Source organism: Trachurus japonicus, chromosome 2 (genome assembly GCF_045865225.1).
Source record: "Trachurus japonicus isolate A0001 chromosome 2, Traja_1.0".
In the NCBI taxonomy this organism is placed as follows: Eukaryota; Metazoa; Chordata; class Actinopteri; order Carangiformes; family Carangidae; genus Trachurus; species Trachurus japonicus.
In genome coordinates this window covers 14,796,925-14,816,915 of record NC_140908.1, presented here as the reverse complement: position 1 = coordinate 14,816,915, position 19,991 = coordinate 14,796,925, and the positions used below count along the sequence as shown (strand labels likewise).

Sequence of the window (19,991 nt, the reverse complement as noted above, 5' to 3'; positions counted from 1 at the left end):
TATTCATGAACATTCAAAATGCAAATACACCAGATTTAGCTCTGGGTTAATTTCCATCCGTAGTCCCGCCGTTTACACAACAACAACAATTAGCCTATACAAGGACGAAAAAAAATAACAAACGTACAGCATGGTACAAATACCATATCAGTAATATCGGAAGTAGTTGTAAACAACAAGGTGATTCGGTCTATAAGTTCTGATATAGAATCCCAGTAGCTCTGCCTGTCAACATGTTGCTATTCAGGTCTTTGTTCACCCAAATTTCATCTAATCAAAGACATTTTTTTGACGGGTACCGGAGACATTAGGTCTACAGGCATAAAATCAGGTTTCATGAGGTCACAATGACCATGAAATTTTGGCTTTGACCTGAAACCATCCACATGTAATCAGTTGTCCTCGAGTCTAAGTGTCAATGAGAAATATATTAACAAGGCCAACACTGTATGAGGTCACCAAGACTTTGACTTTTGACCCTTTCAAATTGAATCAGTTCATTCCGAAATCAACATGCAACCAGTTTTCAATGTGGAGGCACAAAATTAGAGACGAGACGTCAACCAATCAGGTGAAAACAGCAAACACAACAAAAGTTACTGGCTGATGAACATGTGGTGACAACTGAGCTGTTGGTTCAGGACCATGGACAGCGCTCGCTATGCTTCTCATAACAACATCACTGGTTACTATAGGCTATATTAAGTCAGTGGTTATCATAACAACAACACCTGTTACCATGACAACATCACTGGTCGTATGACAGTAATTCTAACATAACTGGTTGTGGCAGTTATTGCTATAACGATATCACTGGTTGTTATAGCAACAACAACATCACTGGTTCTATGAAAGTTATAATGTCACTGGTTACAGGGCCGTTGCTAGGAATTCTGGGGCCCCTGAAAGAATACAGTGGGCCCCTGACTTTTCCCACTTATTTTCTTAGTCTACGTATGTATTATCATTTTTTATTTAGCCTACTTTGTTTTGATGCCAATGCAGCATTACTATGAGTATTAGTCAGGGTTTTATGCAGAATAATTCAGTCATACAAAGATTAGACTACTGGGGTTTTTTGTGGGCCCTATACTGGGTTCAGGGCCCCTAGAATTATCATCACTTTTCTCCCCTATACAACGGCCCTGACTGGTTATGGGATGGTCATAACAACATCACTGGTTATCATTATGACATGGGACGGTTATCATAACAACACCTCTGTTTATTATAACAATATCACAGGTCACAGATATGGATTAATCAAAAACCATGAATTTCACTTTGTGACATCAAGTTAACTCGATGGCAATAATGATTTTTTTTTTGTACTGTGGGTTTGGGACATTTTGATTTCACATTTCATTTCCCCCCTTTGCTCCCTGTTTGTCATCATCATCAACTACTTACAGTTCAGGCTTCCTTTTTCCGTTCCATAGCATATTTCCTATCAAATGTTCTACTTCTAATGAACTGTGGGTAATTTCCTTATATGGAAAATGTGCTAAAGGGTTCAAACTGGCTGTAAAGACCACTCATGGACTTAGGGCAGTCCTGAGACCTTGTGACTCTGTGGGACCAGGTCTGGAAGCCCTGCGATCGAGCCCTCGATAAAAGCACTGTGAAGCGAAACTTCAAACCACAGCATCAAACTGGTTTCTCACTTTAAAAGAAACCGAGGGAGTTACTGTACGACTGAGGCAGAAACTGCAGAATTTTACATCTGTTTGGAGCCGTAATCTTGTTTTACAGCTGTAATAACTTTTTATTTTATTTTATTATTTTACTTCAACAGCGGCAGTGATAAACCAACAAGGAAATATAAGCCTCTTTGCCTCCAACTGGTAAAACCTGTACTGGTTCAGGATCAGTCAAGACAAAGCTGCTGGCATGGCGTTCAGCGTCAATATAGAGTGTAATTATTAATGAATAAATGAATTTGGGTTTTCTCAAATTCATTCACATATGTGGTCTGTCATAATCTGGATTCTAGAACCAGACTTCAGCTTCCTCCTTTGTACAGAATGAGTTGTGACTTTGGGTGCACTTGACTGTTCTAACAGCCGTAATCCCCGAAAGTGCTGCTGTACCGACTGAAGGCGGTGCAAACTCAGTAACGCGAGGGGGAACCTCCGGAGAGTTTCTGCTGTCAGCGCAGTATTACACACAAGATACTTGGGTTTAGCTCAGTGATGTTGGTTAATCCCAAAAGAGGAAGGAAATAAATCAGAGTGTGTTAGAAAGCCAACTGAGGTGAGGAGAGGACTTTTTTTTTTTTTTTGCTTTGTCTCTACATGATGTATAGTCTGCATCCTGCATCCTGATTGATAACATCATCAGTATCGTTATGGAAACCAATGAGATATATCCAGTGGCGTGCACAGACTTTTTGAAGGGCAGGGGCGAAAAGGAATAAAAAGGGCACATATAGCGCATCCTCGCCATTGAAGAGGGCACTTTAGCACACGTTTTGGCTCCTAGAGGGCACTTAAGCACGTTTTGGCTTCCAAGAGGGCACTTTAACACGCGTTTTGGCTCCTAGAGAGCACTTTAGCACGTGTTTTGGCTCCTAGAGGGCACTTTAGCACATGTTTTGGCTCCTAGAGGGCACTTTAGCACACATTTTGGCCCCTAGAAGGCACTTTAGCACGTGTTTTGGCTCCTAGAGGGCACTTAAGCACATGTTTTGGCTCCTTGATGGCATTTTAGCACACGTTTTGGCTCCTAGAGGGCACTTTAGCACACATTTTGGCCCCCATGAGGACACTTTAGCACACTTTTGGCTCCTAGAGGGCACTTAAGCACACGTTTTGGCTTCCAAAAGGGCAATTTAACGCGCATTTTGGCTCCCAGGGGGCACTTTAGCATGCGTTTTTCAACAATTGGGCCACGAGGGGGGTCGACCGCCCCCCCCCCCCCTGCCGCCCCCCTCCGTACACGCCACTGGATATATCATTAGGCTGTTTAATCCGGAGAGTTTGGACAGTAAATCCTGTCTTTAGTGGTACAAATAATCTAACGCCCACATGATGCCTCACGGCTTAGTTGAGGGTGAGGGTCCAAATAAAAGCAATCCGCCGCCAATTTTTAGTAGAAGAAGAAAACCTGTGTGAAATATAACAGAGGTCAAAAGGAAGCCTGATAAATCTGATCAGGAATCTGCGAGTCCCTCCCTCCCTCTGTCCTCCTCTCTCCTCCCTCTCTCTTCATCTCTTCATCTCTCCATCCCTCTGGTCAAGCCACTGGTTTGTTCTTGTTCCACTTTGAAGTTTAATAGTGTGTGTGACTGTGTGTGTGTGTGTGTGTGTGAGAGAGAGAGATATAGAGAGAGTTTGTTTTACACCCCCCAAGCACTTCATAGCATTGCCAATCCATACTTCACAGTGCAGAGCCAGCAGCGCTCTGCGAGAGTGTGTGTTTGTGCGTGTGTGTGTGTGCTAGCAACATTAGCCATTCTGTTTGACATTCACACTGTAATCGAGCTTCTCAACCTCTCTATGATCGCTCTCTTTTCTGCAGCCTAATACTTTTATTTTCTCTCCGTCTCTTTTTCCGCTTCCACAAGGGGGCGTGAGACAATTGGGACAATGTCTCAACACAATGGCTTTCCCTGCGGTCATAGCAGCTTCTTTGAAAGCTGATTTGGACATGGCTCGTCTTCTACACTGGCTTCACTTTGCTGCCTTCTATTAGAGAATAAAACCAGACAGATCACACTGAGACCGGGCAGAAAAGGCTGCAAAGATGCAGACACGCTGGTCTCTCAGCTGGTTTGAGTCTACCATCAGCTGGTTTGAGTCTATCATCAGTGACCAACCTATTGTCAGCTGGTTTAAGTCTGGTGTAAGATGGTTTCAGTCTAATGTCAACTAGTTTCAGTCAAGTGTCAGCTGGTCTCAGTGTAGAGTCAGCTGGTTTCAGTCTGTTGTCAGCTGGTTTATAGTCAGCTGGTCAGGGCTCAACCAATCATATGTCCCCCTTTGAAAATTCCTCCAAAACTTAAAGTAATGGAAACCAAAATTCTTGAAAAATATGACCACACTTGTGTTTTTCCAAAGTTAATTTTTCTAAGGGTAAAAAAGCTGAAATCTGATCTGTAAAAATCTGAAGAGTAATAGAAAAAAAAAGAGTATGCATTTCTTCGCAAAGTATGTTATCATAACTAATATCATAACTCAGTGGTTTCAGTCCGTTGTCAGCTGGTTTTAGTCTACAGTCAGCTGGTTTTAGTCAGTCAGCTAGTTTCAGTCTGTTGTCAGCTGGTTTCAGTCTGTTGTCAGCTGGTTTATTGTCAGTCAGCTGGTTTCAGTCTGTTGTCACCTGGTTTAGGTCTGCTTTTAACTGGTTTAAACCTATTGTCAGCTGGTCTCGGTCACCTGCTTGCTGTTCCAGACATCATAGTTGAAAATGTCCTCACAATGTATTGACCCTGGTCTCAACTGGTTTAAACGTCAGCTGGTTTACATCTAGTCTCAACTGGTTATTAACATTACGATCATTATCATTATTACTCACTCATTACTACTACATGATCACATGACCACATCACCACACCAAACCTGAAACTCATTTTGCTCTCCACTGCACACCTGTATGCCTGCCAGGCTGTGGTGACAGCAGACAGGTTGACATATAAAACCTGCCAAAGCCTTTTTTCCCAAAACACCTCTGTGGTAGGTCCGGCCTGTCTCTAGTACCACATCTCACCATGCACACACACATACACACACACACACACACACTCTGACACTCACAGAGAAAGACAGAGACGGAGAGAGAGAGAGCATAACCCCAGCCATCACTGTAGTGTCGTTGCAGCTTGCCAATTTTCTGAAAGGGTTTCTCCAGACATCATGAGCATATCCAGTTATTCTGTGAACACATTCAGCAGCATTCATCTACATTAATTAAATCCGTCACTGTCTGGACTGAAGCTGTGTTTCCTTGGATAAACTGAGTGACGGTCTTTAGCTGTGAGTTAAGTTAAAGTGATACACCAACATTTTTTTTTTCGTGTCTTGCCTCACTCCCGAGTCCATGACCAGCAGATAGACACCATCCTTTCGACTGTGCGTGCAGTAACAAGGGAGATAGAGCCGTATCGCCCGTAATTAGCTTAGCTCAAACACTGGAAGTGTATGGGTAGTGTTAGCCTGCCTCCTACCTGAGCCGAAATCAGCAGTCAGAAGCTGATTTCATTTTAGCTCTAAACTCTGTAAATATATCACTTTATCCACATTTCAAACATGTTTAGGTGAGAAAGTAGCCGTTTAGATCAGCAGTGTGTCGTTAATTTGTCTAAATACCAGCTGTTTACAATTTTGTTCGGACCAATTCGGCGCTACTCAAGCTAGCTGTTGTGACCAACGCACTTCCGGTTACTTTCACAAAATAAAACACCTGTTGCCCTTTACATACAGAAAACCATGACGATAGAATTTGTGCTTTTACTTTGAAATAGGAAGCTAACCTACCCTCAATGTAGCTAGCTTGAACCAAAATAAACTGTCTTTGCTTGAACCCTCCGTTTTGACCGATCTCGTCCCGTTAGCGGCATTTGACCGCTCAAGATGCCTTACCGGAGAGTTTTGTCAGCTCTGAGACGAAGATCGGCCCGTTTAGAGTTGCTGAAGAGTTTCTCTGATGACTTTAGGTGGAGGCAGGCTAACACTACCCACACACTTCCAGTGTTTGAGCTAAGCTAATTACGGGCGATACGGCTCTATCTCCCTTGTTACTGCACGCACAGTCGAAAGGATGGTGTCTATCTGCTTGTCATGGACTCAGGAGTGAGGCAAGACACACACAAAAAAAAGTTGGTGTATCCCTTTAAAACACAAAGATGTCTTCATTAAACCTGGATTCATTTTATCTCGTTTCTACACATTTTAAAATGTAGATTTCTGAAGTCCGACTATCTGAACTCCACCTACACCTGGTCCTGTAGAAATGATATTTAAAAATCCATGACTCAACCTGTCGACAGTTTGGGATGAATTCACTCTGTCACATCAGACTCCACCGAGATCAGCTCATCTGCATCTCATCAGCATTTCATCCAACTGGCCAATCCGTATGTGTCCTCAACACACCTCACCCTCCATCACTGCACATCAGCATCCACATTATACAGTCAAAGTTCTTGGGCACCATCTAATGCTCTGCCTCAGGGGCAATGTGATTTATATTCAATAATGTGGACTGTTATGATGTGTTCACACTCACTCTCTGGTGATAGAAATACAGTTTTTTCCTGCTTGAATTATTTCCACTGCAGTCGATGTAAAGTTGCTGTAAGTGTAACTCAACAGTTCTGATGTGCTGAGCTATTGCTGAATCATATATATGACATTTATCTATCTATAGGCAAGGCCCTTCTTCATTCGCCTTTTAATTGCATATCTCTTAAACAGTTCACAAGACTGACTTCAAACTTTGGCTTTTGTCGCTATGGCTTTCAGAACAGCATTGATCCCCATCATTGCACAAGTAGCCTAAGGTGTTTACAGGGATAGTTCAAAATTTTGGCAAATTGGCCCATTGTCATAATCTCTATAGTCATAGCAGTAGGTTCGTTGCCTTTATTTGTCGGTGTGTAGCTGATGTCATATCTGGCCCTCTGCGTTGTGTTTCTCATGGCCTGCCCTAGGTGGGGTTCGATCCCACGTCCTCCCGCACCGGAGGTGACGATGCTAACCTCTTCGCCAAGAGGTTGACAACCACTTGGTGGGTTGGTTAGCACGTCTTTTATCGGTGGAGTGAGTGCACATCCGTTACAGGTGCAAGCTATTTTTAGAACAGCAGAGCAGAGCGGCGAGCTGCTCAGAGCTATGCACATCCTATCCACATTCACCACGCTATGAGATAATAACACAACGTTACCAGACAGAGTTGTTTTCGAGGCAAATGCAGAGACTGCTTGCCGGAAAACTGCTCCCGACGGGAACGTGCATCAGCAGTTTTGCATGAATTTACCTCAAAAACAACTCCGTCAACAACTTCAAATCGAAAACTTCCGTCAATTTTGTGGATGTTCGTTGGATTATTGAAGGTAGAGCAAAAAAAAACGTCAAAAACTTCTAATCAAACCAATCAAAATTTCCCTTTAAATTTCTGGATGTTCCTTAGATCACTGAAGATCATGCGTACAACACTGTCAACAACTGTCATCAGCATTGAAAACTTCCATCAATTTTGTGGATGTTTTTTGGATCATTCAGGGTCGTGCAACAAAACCGCCAACAACTGTTGTCAACTTCCAAATCGAAAACTTCCATCAATTTTGTGGATGCTCGTTGAATCCACTGTTTCCAAAAGCCGTTTCTGGATTTACATAGTCGTGTTAATCTGTTGCGGTTAACGTTATTATATTTGCTGAGGTTTCTCTCTGAAAGACGATGATTGATTCTTCTAGACATGGATATGAAGAAATGAAGGCTCCAATATAAGCCTTTGTCAGGCTGCTGAGGAATCTGTCGGTACTTGAGAATTTACAATAGTGATTATTGTTCAAATTTCATAAAGCTCATTCTCGAGTATTTTAACGTTAATGATGGGTAAAGGAATTAAAAAGATATTAGAACTGTTAGCACAATCATCTCTAATCCTAGCAGACTAGCTGTCCTCTCCAGCTTTGAACAGTTGGAATAAATCCTCATCTGCCTCTCGTCAAACCCCTACCTCCTAATTCCTCTATCGCCCCTCTGCATCCTCCCCTCTCTCTCTCCAACTTCATATCCCTCTGCGCCCGTTCGCATGCCAGCTCACGGGGAATGTGCCAGTAACAACATCTGGGGTTGACACATCCACACACACACACACGCACACACACACACACACACACAACATGGAAACTCCAGAGAAACTGGGCCATGACAGAGTGGAAACAAGACAATGATGACGATGGGGGACTATAGTGGTATCGTCGTCGCACTGTGAAGGCTTCAGTATGATATCCTGTTGTTTCCTCACACTGTCCTTCTTTGTCCTTATCCTAGAAAAATATAAAAACATAACAATCTGTTTTCCCCTCGAATTCATTTGACTAAATATTCATGCAGCCGTCAGTTCTCTTCTATCCACTTCACTGCAGCTAACTTCATCTCTTACTCATCAATTAGTGTGCTGATTATTTCTTTCATTAATCAGAAAATTCACAATTCACTTGGGAAACTAATGAAAAAGACCCAAATGTTCAACCCTTTATATTCATTGAAATAGTAGGAAATTCTAAATATAACCCTGGATTGTTATTGGGGGGTATTAAGAAGACGTAAACAAGGTAAATTAAGTTATGGTTCTTCCTGCCTCAAAGGTAGTGTAGTAGTAGTAGTAGTGTATATATTTATATAAATAATAGGCAGATAAAGTTAAAACATAAAAATGTGTGAAAAATACAAAAATACATATTATAAACTGAAGGACCTATCTTAAATTTAAGCTAAATGACTAAATGTGGTCATTTCCCCAATAAAGGGTTAACATTTCAGTTCAAAAATGACATTAAATATGAATAAACCAGGATTAAAATGATACGTTTAGCTGTAATTCAAAATATCATAATCAAATTTCATTGGATGAGTCCCACCATACTCATGCCAGAAGAGCATTGGCTCCTAGAAAACTTTCTCTCGGTCCAGTCCACCTCCTCTAAACCCGTCTGGATAAAGCTGTGACTACCCAACAATGCTGGACGTCGAGGTTGGAGCTGACTCTTGGCCTGTCTGAGATGATTAGAGTAACAGAATCCATTATAAAGCAGCTCGGGGTCAGAGGTCTCATTGTCAAGACTCTCATTATTTATGACCTGTGTCACCTGTGGTCATTTTGTAATAAAGATAAAAGAAGACCAAGGACAAAACACAAGTTATAGCTTCAGTGTGCTTCCTGTCAGGCCTTTTCAGAGGGCTGAGAAGTTAAAGTGATACGCCAACATTTTTTTTTTCCGTGTCTTGCCTCACTCCTGAGTCCTTGACAAGCAGATAGACACCATCCTTTAGACTGTGTGTGCAGTAACAAGGGAGATAGAGCTGTATCGCCTGTAATTAGCTTAGCTCAAATGCGGGAAATGTAAATATATCACTTTATCAACATTTCAAACATGTTTAGGTGAGAAAGTAGCCGTTTAGATCAGCAGTGTGTCGTTAATTTGTCTAAATACCAGCTGTTTTCAATTTTGTTCGGACGAATTTCGGCGCTACTCAAGCTAGCCGTTGTGACCAACGCACTTCCGGTTACTTTCACAAAATAAAACACCCGTTGCCCTTTACATACAGAAGTGCTTTTACTTTGAAATAGGAAACTAACATACCCTCGATGTAGCTAGCTTGAACCAAAATAAAGCGTCTTTGCTTGAACCCTCCGTTTTGACCGATCTCGTCCCGTTACCGGCATTTGACCGCTCAAGATGCCTTACCAGAGAGTTTTGTCAGCTCTGAGACGAAGATCGGCCCATTTAGAGTTGCTGAAGAGTGTCTTTGATGACTTTACCCGTTTGAGCTAAGCTAATTACGGGCGATACGGCTCTATCTCCCTTGTACGCACAGTCGAAAGGATGGTGTCTATCTGCTGGTCATGGACTCGGGAGTGAGACAAGAAACGTAAAAAAAAAAGTTGGCGTATCCCTTTAAACACTCATTGAGTCCACTATACACTCACCATGGAACATGGAGCACTGGCCGGGACCACAGAGGAAGACACAAATTTCTCCGTACATCAGGAACAATCCGATCCAGACCTGGATTCAGAACTTTGAGCAGGTGGGATCGGCACCTGATTGGAGGAGCGTCAGGTAATTGGAGCCGAAGGAACGGCAAAAAGTGATTAAATCCAACTGACTGTTTCCATCAGAGCTGAGAAAGTTTATTGTCCAATAAAGACACAACGATTAGAACTGTTGACTGTGATATTAGCTTAGAGACCAGGGATTTGAAAAACGATCTTCTTCACTCGTAAAATGGATGACTAACCATTAACCGACAAGGTTTAGAAGATGGCAAACACCTCTAGGAATTAAGGATTATACCTTGAAAAACCTGTGTTTCTTGTTATTTTGCCTCTTGATTCCCTCCCTTGTGACTCTCTGCCCTGCCTTGATGTGTTTCACTGGTGTTCAATCACCCTCGCCTCCCTCGTGTCTGTTTAGTCTCCGTGCTCCTCTTTGTCTTTGTCAGTTCATCAGTTTCGCTCCGGAGTTCCCCAGTCAGTTGTCATCCAGTGTTTTCCTGTGGACTCGTTCTGTTTGTCTTTGTGTTTCCTCTTCGTCACGCTCCAGTGTTTCCTGAGATCTGGTTTGTGTTCTCGTCTCTCAGCTCAACTGAGGAGGACTTGCTCATCGTGTCTCATTGGTTGGCCATTTGTCTTCTGGTCCTGTTCTGGTCCAAAGACTGCTGCCACCTGGGTCTCAGTTAATGATCTGGCCTACAACTGCTTGCCACTTGTTGGTGGTCTGGCTAAGTCTAGCCCCCAATCCAGCAGTCTGGTCAAAATCATCTCCTAGTTTCCAGTCCAGTGGCGTGCACAGACTTTTTGAAGGGCAGGCGCGAAAAGGAAAAAAAAAGGGCACTGAAGGGCGTCCTCGCCACTGAAGAGGGCACTTTAACATGTGTTTTGGCTCCTAGAGGGCACTTTAGCCCACGTTTTGGCTCCTAGAGGGCACTTTAACACGGGTTTTGGCTCCTAAAGGGCACTTTAGCCCACGTTTTGCCTCCAAGAGGGCACTTTAGCACACGTTTTGGCTCCTAGAGGGGACTTTAGCACATGTGTTGGCTCCTAGAGGGCACTTTAGCACATGTTTTGGCTCCTAAAGGGGGCACTTTAGCACACGTTTTGGCCCCCATGAGGGCACTTTAGCACACGTTTTGGCTCCTAGAGGGCACTTTAGCACACGTTTTGGCTCCAAGAGGGCACTTTAGCCCACGTTTTGGCTCCTAGAGGGCACTTTAGCCCACGTTTTGGCTCCTAGAGGGCACTTTAGCGCACGTTTTGCCCCCTATGAGGAGACTTTAACGCGCGTTTTGGCTCCCAGGGGGCACTTTAGCGCACGTTTTTCAACAATTGGGCCACGAGGGGGGTCCACCCCCCCCCCTGCCCTCCCCTTGTGCACGCCACTGTTCCAGTCAGCAGATTGCTCCCTCCTTTTCCAGATCTTCCATAGACAGTCCTGAGTTGCCCAATGTGCTTTGTCAGTTCATTTGTTTCACTCCGGTGTTCCCCAGTTCTCACCTAGTTATTTCCTCTGGATTTGTTCTTCCCATCTCTACATTTCCCCTTCCAGTGTTTCCTAAGTTCTGCTTTTCGTCCTAGGCTAAATTTCCTAATTTTATTCTCAAACTTGCCAATCTATTGTCAGTTGACAGTTAAGTGGTTAATTAAGAAGACCTTCTCTTTTTCTAAAGGGCCTTGACATCATTTACATTGTGAATTGGTGCTATATAAATAAAACTGACTTGATTTGACAGCTCATTAAAAGGGTTCACTGACTTTTTTTCCACCACTATGATCTTATTTGTGTAAAAAATGAATACATCTGATGTTTCTAACACTGAATTCATTCATTACTGTGTTGTTTTCTGAGCACTGTTTCAATATGGGAATGAAACTTGAATCCTAAGAAGGAAATACTGAAAGAATTTGAAATCTACATGTGGCCCCCTGCTGGTGAAGTAAAGTACTTAAAATTCAATGCATTGAAATATCATCAAGCACCTGCAATATACAACACATAGAACATGAATGTTACATAATGCACTGTGGTTATAAAAGACTGGTTCACATATGAGATGCGGATTAAAAAAAAAACCTATTATGGCTACATCGCTCTGCATTTCTATTCTTTATTTTTGGCAAAAGGCAAAAATCCACAGTCACACACATGCCCACTGAAACAAACACATCTCCTCCTACATGCTATGTTCATGTAATCATGTAAATCATGCGCCCATATCCAAAATTCTTTATCCACACACATGCGCGCACAAAACAAACAAACAAACAAACATGCCTTCATCTGTTCTCTGCAGGAGCAGGTATGTAAATAAGATAGAATTAGAGCAGAAGGAAGGAGAGACATGAGAGGTGAAGGAAGGAGGGAACAGACGAGATGCTGATGGAGGGGAGGAGACAGGGGGAGGAATCAGAGAAAATGGAGAAAAGGGGGGAGGTGGGGGTGTAACATCAACCCCCTGATGTTTCATCCAGACCTCAGAGCTGTCAGTCAATCCGTCAGCGGAGGGAGGGAGGTATTTCCACCAAAATGTCAACACATATCTGATCCATCACATTGACCAGTAGCAATAAACCATCAGTCAATGCAACTTTAAACGACTTATCAAAACCAGCATTCATTCAATCATTCAATTCAAATGGGGAAAAATCCTCTCAACAACCTGTCAATCAACTGCAGTGAGGAAGGAGTGATGGTGATTATTATTATACAGTGTGTTTACTGTCTATGGACTCACGCTGAGATATTTATAATTAGTTAAAGATGTGAAAAGAAGGATGGAGTGATGGAAAAAGTAAAAAAAAACAAAAACAAAAAACGACGGAATGTCTTTTGGTCAATTCCGCTCCTCTATTTCTACATTTGTCAACCCATCCTCATCCTCCTCTGCTGTTCTCTCATTGTTGGGGGGTGGTTGATTTGCTTAAAAAAAAGAAGGAAAAAAAAGGAAACGCAAACACAAACCCCTCCGCCATTTAAAAGGCACCAATCTTTTTTTTTTTTTAATTATGATAATTCTAAATCTGAACTCACCTGCAGCATTTTCAACATATTAGAAATGAATCTTTAATTCACATGTTCTATATTTTTAACCTGTCAGTTCATTTATATTTGTCCTTTATGAGAATAAAATCTAAATTTGCCCATGTTTTTTTCTTTAATAACAGAAATTTTCTAATAATTTTTCAATTTTCATTTTTCAATTTTGCATTTATCAGGATGTCAAACTCACCTCAGGCTCATTAGTTTCTCTATCTGGGTCATAATGAACTCACCAGCCTTATTTATAACAGCATCATATGGTCAAAACTTCATTCAGATCTGTTTATATCCACATTCATTCATTCATTCATTCATTCATAAATGAGGACATAGCTCATGTATTAATAGGAATTGAGTCCACTCACCACTGAAGTTCCAGAGGGGCTGCAGCCCCCCGACTCCGTTACTGTCGTTACTCATGTTGCATGACGGAGCACCGGACCTTTCCCCTGATCCCACTTCCACTTTCTCTTCCTCCTCCTGCAACTTTTCCCGGACTAGAATTCCTCCGTAGTCCTCCGTTTCTGTATCCCTCTCTCTTTTTCTTTTATTTCCCTCCCTTCCTTCCTGCGCTCTCCTCCTCTGGCTCCGCAAGAACCAGTTTGTGCAGCGCTGGTTTCCACTACCAGGGTATAGACAGAAAAAAAAAAGGAATTACTGTAATTAAAAAAAAAAAGAAAAGAGGAGGAGGAAAAAGAAGGAGAAATTAATAATGCAACAGCAGCTGATCCGATAATCACCTATATCGATTCTCCCAAAATACAGAAATCTGTGCGCTCGGCTCCTCAGCGCGTGTTGTCTCTCCACCAGAAAGCGCAGCGTTTATTCCGAGGGAGCGAGAAACACACACACACACACACATGCACACACGCACATACACTTGCATACACTCACACACATATACAGATATACACACATCACATACACATGCACGGGAAGGGGGGCGGTGATGTCATTTTCATCGGCCAATCAGTGATGATTGATGTATTTTGGGTTAAAACATGTATTTATCCATAGGGCAGGTTTTAAGGTTTTAAGGTTGTTTTTTTTAAGTTGAAATGACCCATTCTGCCATTCTGTCTTTTTTTTAATTTGACTAACAGAAATACATGGAAGCAAGTCAAAATTTTAATTTTCTCATATATATTCAGAAACTAAAATATGACTGGATTAAACTGGATTATAGGATTTGTATATGCAGGTGAGTTGGGGATAGTCAGATAGCTTTACCTGCTGACAACTGGAAAAATGAGAATATCACTGATTATTCCTCTGAACAGGGCCGTAGCTAGGAATTCTGGGGCCCCTGAAAGAATACTAAAGTGGGCCCCTAACCCCCTAACTTTTCCACTTTTTTTCTTAGACTACATATGTATTATCATTTTTTATTTAGCCTACTTTGTTTTGATGCTAATGCAGCATTACTATGAGTATTAGTCAGGGTCTTATGCAGAATAAATCAGTCATACAAAGATTAGACTACTGGAGTTTTTTGTGGGCCCCCCTAGAATTATCATCACCTTTCTCCCCTATACAACGGCCCTGTCAGAGTCCAAGTGTGGATTTCTCTGTAGGTGACCTTTAAGCTTGTCTTGTTTTTAACTTGTTATGCTTGTGTCAGGGTTGGGGAGATGCAGACAGCTGTTCGGTGACAAAAAGGGATTTATTGTTACTCACAATCCACAGGAAACACAGGAGCAAGGAACAGGGGACATGAACGCAGACGAAGGGAAACACTGAGTTTAATAAATATACACGAGGGAACGAGACACAGGTGGTGCAGTTAACACAGGTGAGACACGTCAGGTAATCACAAGCAGGGAGCACACAGGAAGACAGGACAAGGACTTCAAACTAAAAGGAAACTAGGACGAAGACACAGACCTTCAAAATAAAACAGGTGAACAGGGGAACACAGAGAACGTGACATTACTGCTTCCCTCTTGTTTATTTTGGAGGCAGATTCTCTCCTTTACAGACACTTAATGCTTCATATTCATGTCCATCATACAGTATGTCTTCTTTTGTCTACTGTGATATGGATGGACATTGACAAAGTTGGGGTTACCATGGAGAACAAAAATATACAATTAGAGCAATGTTAAAAAAACAAACAATTATAGATCTGTTTAAGAAAGCTAAAAACAATTTGAGAAAACAAAAGAAAAATTCCAAGGCACTCTCTTACCTATAAAATGCCTTTATTAAATTATGGCATGGTCAAAATGACAATTAAAAACTCCGACGCGTTTCGGCGTCTAGCCTTCATCGGGGAGTCAAATGGAGTAGGACAGGAACAATGGTTCTTTTATACAAGTGTTTATCCAATGACAAGTGTCCACCTGGTTGCCACAACCCAGAGTGGGTGTGGTCGTCAGCCCATTAAAGGGACATATCCATAGCCCAGGCCTCAACTAAGAAGAAAACAGTGAAGTCGTAATTTTTAATTGTCATTTTGACCATGCCATAATTTAATAAAGGCATTTTATAGGTAAGAGAGTGCCTTGGAATTTTTCTTTTGTTTTCTCACATCATTGATCCCTTTCCAAAGAGCACCTCTTTTTAAACAACGAGTCCACGAAGCGCTCCTTTGTTTGAACATTTTTTGCTAAAAACAATTTATTGTACATTTTGGTAAGCAGCATTCCAAATGTCCATAAGTATCCTCTTGATGGCAACAAGGCTTCTACATCCCATTGCCTAAGGCCTTCCCTGTCGTAGCGATGTGTAAGTGGCATCGCTAATGGATTGATGGATTGATGGATGGATGGAGCCAAACAGCACATTTCTTGTATCTGAGTTTGTCTGAGCTGAATCGCCACAGGAAAATCAAGTGAGGACTCTGGTCTTGTTATAGCTGTCTGTCAGCCACGATTCACATCTTGTCGATTCGGCCTCTTTTTGGGTCGGTGGGAGATAACCTCAGGCACATCGCTGGCCCCCACTGTCTTATCTCAACAATCCCACTGGCAAGGAGGGATCTCATCTTATCTGTAAGATGTCTGACAGTCTCGGTTATCTACATTAAACGCTTGCAGGGCTGCGGTGCATATGTACTTGTATGTTATGGGACCATAGCAAGTAAAGACATGATGGGGATTAGATTGATAGATTGATCATTTCATTTCAAATATAAGTAAGACATTTCAAACAAGGATGGGTCGACCCAAGTACTTGAGTAAGAGTACAAATACTACTGGTCCAAATTGACTCCGTTACAAGTAAAAGTAACTCAGTCGACATGTTACTCCAGTAAGAGTAAAAGGTACTTAAGTATCCAAAAGTACATGCTTTTAAATTTACTTTAAGTAAAAGTAAGAGTAAGAGTACATTTCTTATTTTTCACATCAATGAATGACTATAATTGTTTCTAGATGAAGTTAAAGCAGAAGTCAGGTGAATGTTTGTGTTAATCTAAGTCTTAAATAGTTGTATCTTCCGACAGCAATCACTTCTATAGAGTGTTTGGTCTGAAACACGGGTCTGTCAGTCACTCTGCTCTGCTCTGAGCCCAGGAGAAAACTTTCCTTGTATCCTACAACCTTTATCCAATGAGGAGAGAGAACGGCATAAAGGGGCAGTCCTCTCTGTGTGTGCAGCCAAGGGATGCGCCTGAATGTGGCGACGTAGGGACGAGGACCAATAGATCCATGACGAGGGCGGGGGCTGCTAACTCCATCGGCTGACAAGACGTTATGGTGCGTTCAAGGCAACCCGTAACTCGTGTTTTTCCGACCTGTGAAGTCTTACCAGTTCGATCTGGTACGAGTTCACGGGTCAGAAGTTACGAGTGGCCGTTATAGTGACTTTCACAGGTAAAACGGGTCGGAGAAACACGAGTGGGTTGCCTGGAACGCTACAAAGTCGTAAGTTGTGACTTGAAGCTGTAATTTACGGTTTCAAAAGCCTGCCTGGAACGCAGCATTAGCCAAAACCACCGGATCGCTTACTTCTGCTTTAAGGACTTTTTAACTGTTTCTGAGAATGAACTCTTTGAAAGCAGCTGCACTGATGAGCTTTGTCTTGGAAATGTATTCAAGTAAGAGTAATAAGTAGCAAAGAAATCTAATACTCAAGCAAAGTACAAATCCTCTGGATATGTACTTAAGTACAGTACTCAAGTAAATTTACTCTGTTACTGTCCACCACTGGGTTTGTACTGTTAGAATCAGTGGCCAGGTGCCTCCAATTCCCAGAATCCTTCCTACAAGGGAAGTGCTACGCTAAAAACTACAAGCACAAGCAACACTGCAACACAACATAACAATCCTGACCAAAAGCCCATCAGGCAGTGTGAGTAAAAAGGGCTGTTTTGAATAACTTTCTGGCAACAAAATGGATGTATCCATTAAGATAAGAGATGTGCGTTCAGACAGTGATTTGGTTATTGCCTCCATAGACGGACATCTGCCCCGACCAATGAGATCAAACAACCAGTAATATAATGGGATGGGGATGTTTTCCATTGTATCAGATTAAAGACTTCTTCCAGTTTTGCTTTTAGAACTGTTTACGGGCACCAGTGAAAAATGAGTCAATAATAAAGTCATTAGCTCCCATAATGCTCCTGGGCCCAGAGGCTTCAAGCTTCCCACAGCAAATTTTGATCAAATGTAGAAGGATTATGATGATTTTCATCGTTTTTGTATAAACTTTATCCTGGTTATGATCAAATGTGACAATATCGCTGATGTAATTTCACAAACAAAGTGTTCCCTACTCGTCTTTCAACTTTCCTCTGCTTCTTCCTTCGGCTTCTGTTATGTGGCTAATCAGCAAATGAGTGAAAATGACATTTAAAAGGTGCTAGAATTTAGATTATGATTGGGTTAAAACTGGATTAGAGTTGGTTGTTGATGTGAAGACATGATGAACAGAGGAATAAAAGATCATGATCAGCACCATGGAGAGCTCCGTGCTACCAGGATAGCACCAGAAAGGCTAAATACCAACTCCATTCTATGAAAAATATAATTATAAGTCTTGATGAAGATGTGTAGGCAGCCCATAATCTTAGCTATTAACATACAATTATGTTACATTACTATATTGCAGTATTGAGTCATAATTACATGATTTAGTAAAGACACACTAACCTGAAAACCTATTATTGAATCATGGGGAAGTTTCAGAGACACAGATAAGCGTCGCTGTAGCCATGGTTACCGACTCGCACGCCCACCTGAGGAGCCAGGGATGCTGCTGCCAGAAGAGTCGCCGACTCCTCCGAGGAGAAGGAGCATCATGGGAATGAATTACAATAACAGATTGTGGATATTTCTCAGTTTCACCTCGATGGTCTGAAGAACTCAGAGCTGCACAGCGACGGGATCGGGGATGGATCTGCTGCTAACGGAACGAAGAGGAGCATTCGAGATGATAAGCACAAGTCTGTCATGGTCTGAGCTCCAACCAACCAGGGGGCCACAAGGCGGTAGATAGATAGACAGATAAATCTAATTTAACTTCATGGTTCATGAGGCTCCTGGTTGGTTGGAGGCCAAGGTCTCTTAGGTACCACTTCCAGTGAAAAAAGACAACAAAGATGACTGTGGTCTGGATGTGGCCTCACATGGGCCAGGTGAAGGTATGAAGGGTGGTGGTGGTCCAGAGGAGCTTTAAAGGGATAGTACGGTCTGGGGGAGGATTTTGCGTCCTACAATACAACTCCAACCAAAACTTGATGATTGTCCTTAAAAAACAAGCCATCCCTTAGCAAAAAGTAGTTTAAGTATACTCATTTTATACTAAAACTGAGGCAGTATATTAAAATGACCTATAAAGTATACTTTTATAAACTAATTAGCATAAATTAGCATAATCGTCTATATGGGCAATATTTCAACAACTGCTTGGCTTATCTGGGCAATATTAGTGTGGTTTTAGGGGTTATTGATGATGCTGAATCCATTTCTGACATTTTCAAAATTCAAAATGGCTGTCTAAACCGGAAGTGACCAGATTTTAACCGCCAGTGGGCTGATTTTGATGGATTTTAAGCCAAATCTTACGTTTTAATGGATGCTGGTTGGACATATATCTCATGTATTTGAAGTAATATATAGTATGGGGTCCCCAGCATTCAGAAACTGCCGGATGCTAACTTATATATATTGGACAATTAGCATAATGTCAATTTTGTTGAAATATTGCCTATATATGCGATTATGCTAATTTATGCTAATTATAGCCCAATTATAGGACCCATACTATCTATTTCTAGGGTTAGGGTCTAGGGTTAAAACTTTGGGGTACTCAACATTTCCGGGTACTCATTGTTGGCAAGTAGACTATTTTGCTAAGGGTTTTTTTTCTGTGGGACATTACTAGAAATTATTGACTGGACTTGTGTAAACCAGCATCTTTATATTTATATTTTGTTTCTCGATATTATTAACTTGGAAAGTAGCAGGTGGAGGTGGGAAGGAGTCTGGAATGAATCCTGCTCTGTCACATGCTAAACAAAAACCTGCTGTCTTGCTTGTTATTTTTGGTTGGACAGCAAAATCCAATTCTTGTTGATGAATGTTATTAATAGCTTCTTTGTGAGAAAGTCTCTCTCCATGCATTTCTACAGGGCCGTTGTATAGGGGAGAAAGGTGATGATAATTCTAGGGGCCCAGCGCCCAGTGGGGCCCATAAAAAACCCCAGTAGTCTAATAAGACCCTGACTAATACTCATAGTACACTGTAAAAACTCAACATATTTCCAAGAATATTTGTCTTATTTCTTGTCCAAATGTCTTATTTCTAGTCAAAACTAATCTCTTTCCACTTAAAATAAGACTCATCACCTAAAAATTAACTTGTTTTTAGATAATTTTCACTTGAAATAAATAGACAAATCTGCCAGTGAAAGCATGTTTTTTGTGCTTGTAATAAGGAGGAAAAACTTCCACTATCAATTTTTTTCTACTTATTCCAAGTGAAAATCTGCTTGAAAGGAGTAAAAAGTGTATAAAAACAAGCTGCTTTTAATATGATGTGTCTTGTTTTAAGTATAATGAGATTTGTTTTGACTAGAAATGACATTTTGACTAGAAATAAGACGAATATGCTTGGTAAGATACTTGAGTTTTTGCAGTGTAATGCTGCATTAGCATCAAAACAAAGTAGGCTAAATAAAAAATGATAATACATACGTAGTAAGTTAGGGGAAGGGGCCCACTTTAGTATTCTTTAAGGGGCCCCAGAATTCCTAGCAACGGCCCTGCATATCTAACAC

The 19,991-nt window shown here is 41.6% G+C and overlaps 1 protein-coding gene across 1 annotated transcript in view; it reads right to left on the bottom strand.

Annotated features, from left to right (window-relative positions):
- The window catches only part of LOC146991001 (muscarinic acetylcholine receptor M4-like), a 32,281-nt gene extending 19,007 nt beyond the window's left edge, over positions 1 to 13,274 (bottom strand). The window contains exon 1 of the mRNA XM_085802550.1: positions 13,132 to 13,274. Within this exon, the coding sequence (XP_085658676.1) occupies positions 13,132 to 13,186 (55 nt within the window). The 5' untranslated portion in view covers positions 13,187 to 13,274. The remainder of the gene's footprint in view (positions 1 to 13,131) is intronic.
- Positions 13,275 to 19,991: the final 6,717 nt, after the last annotated feature.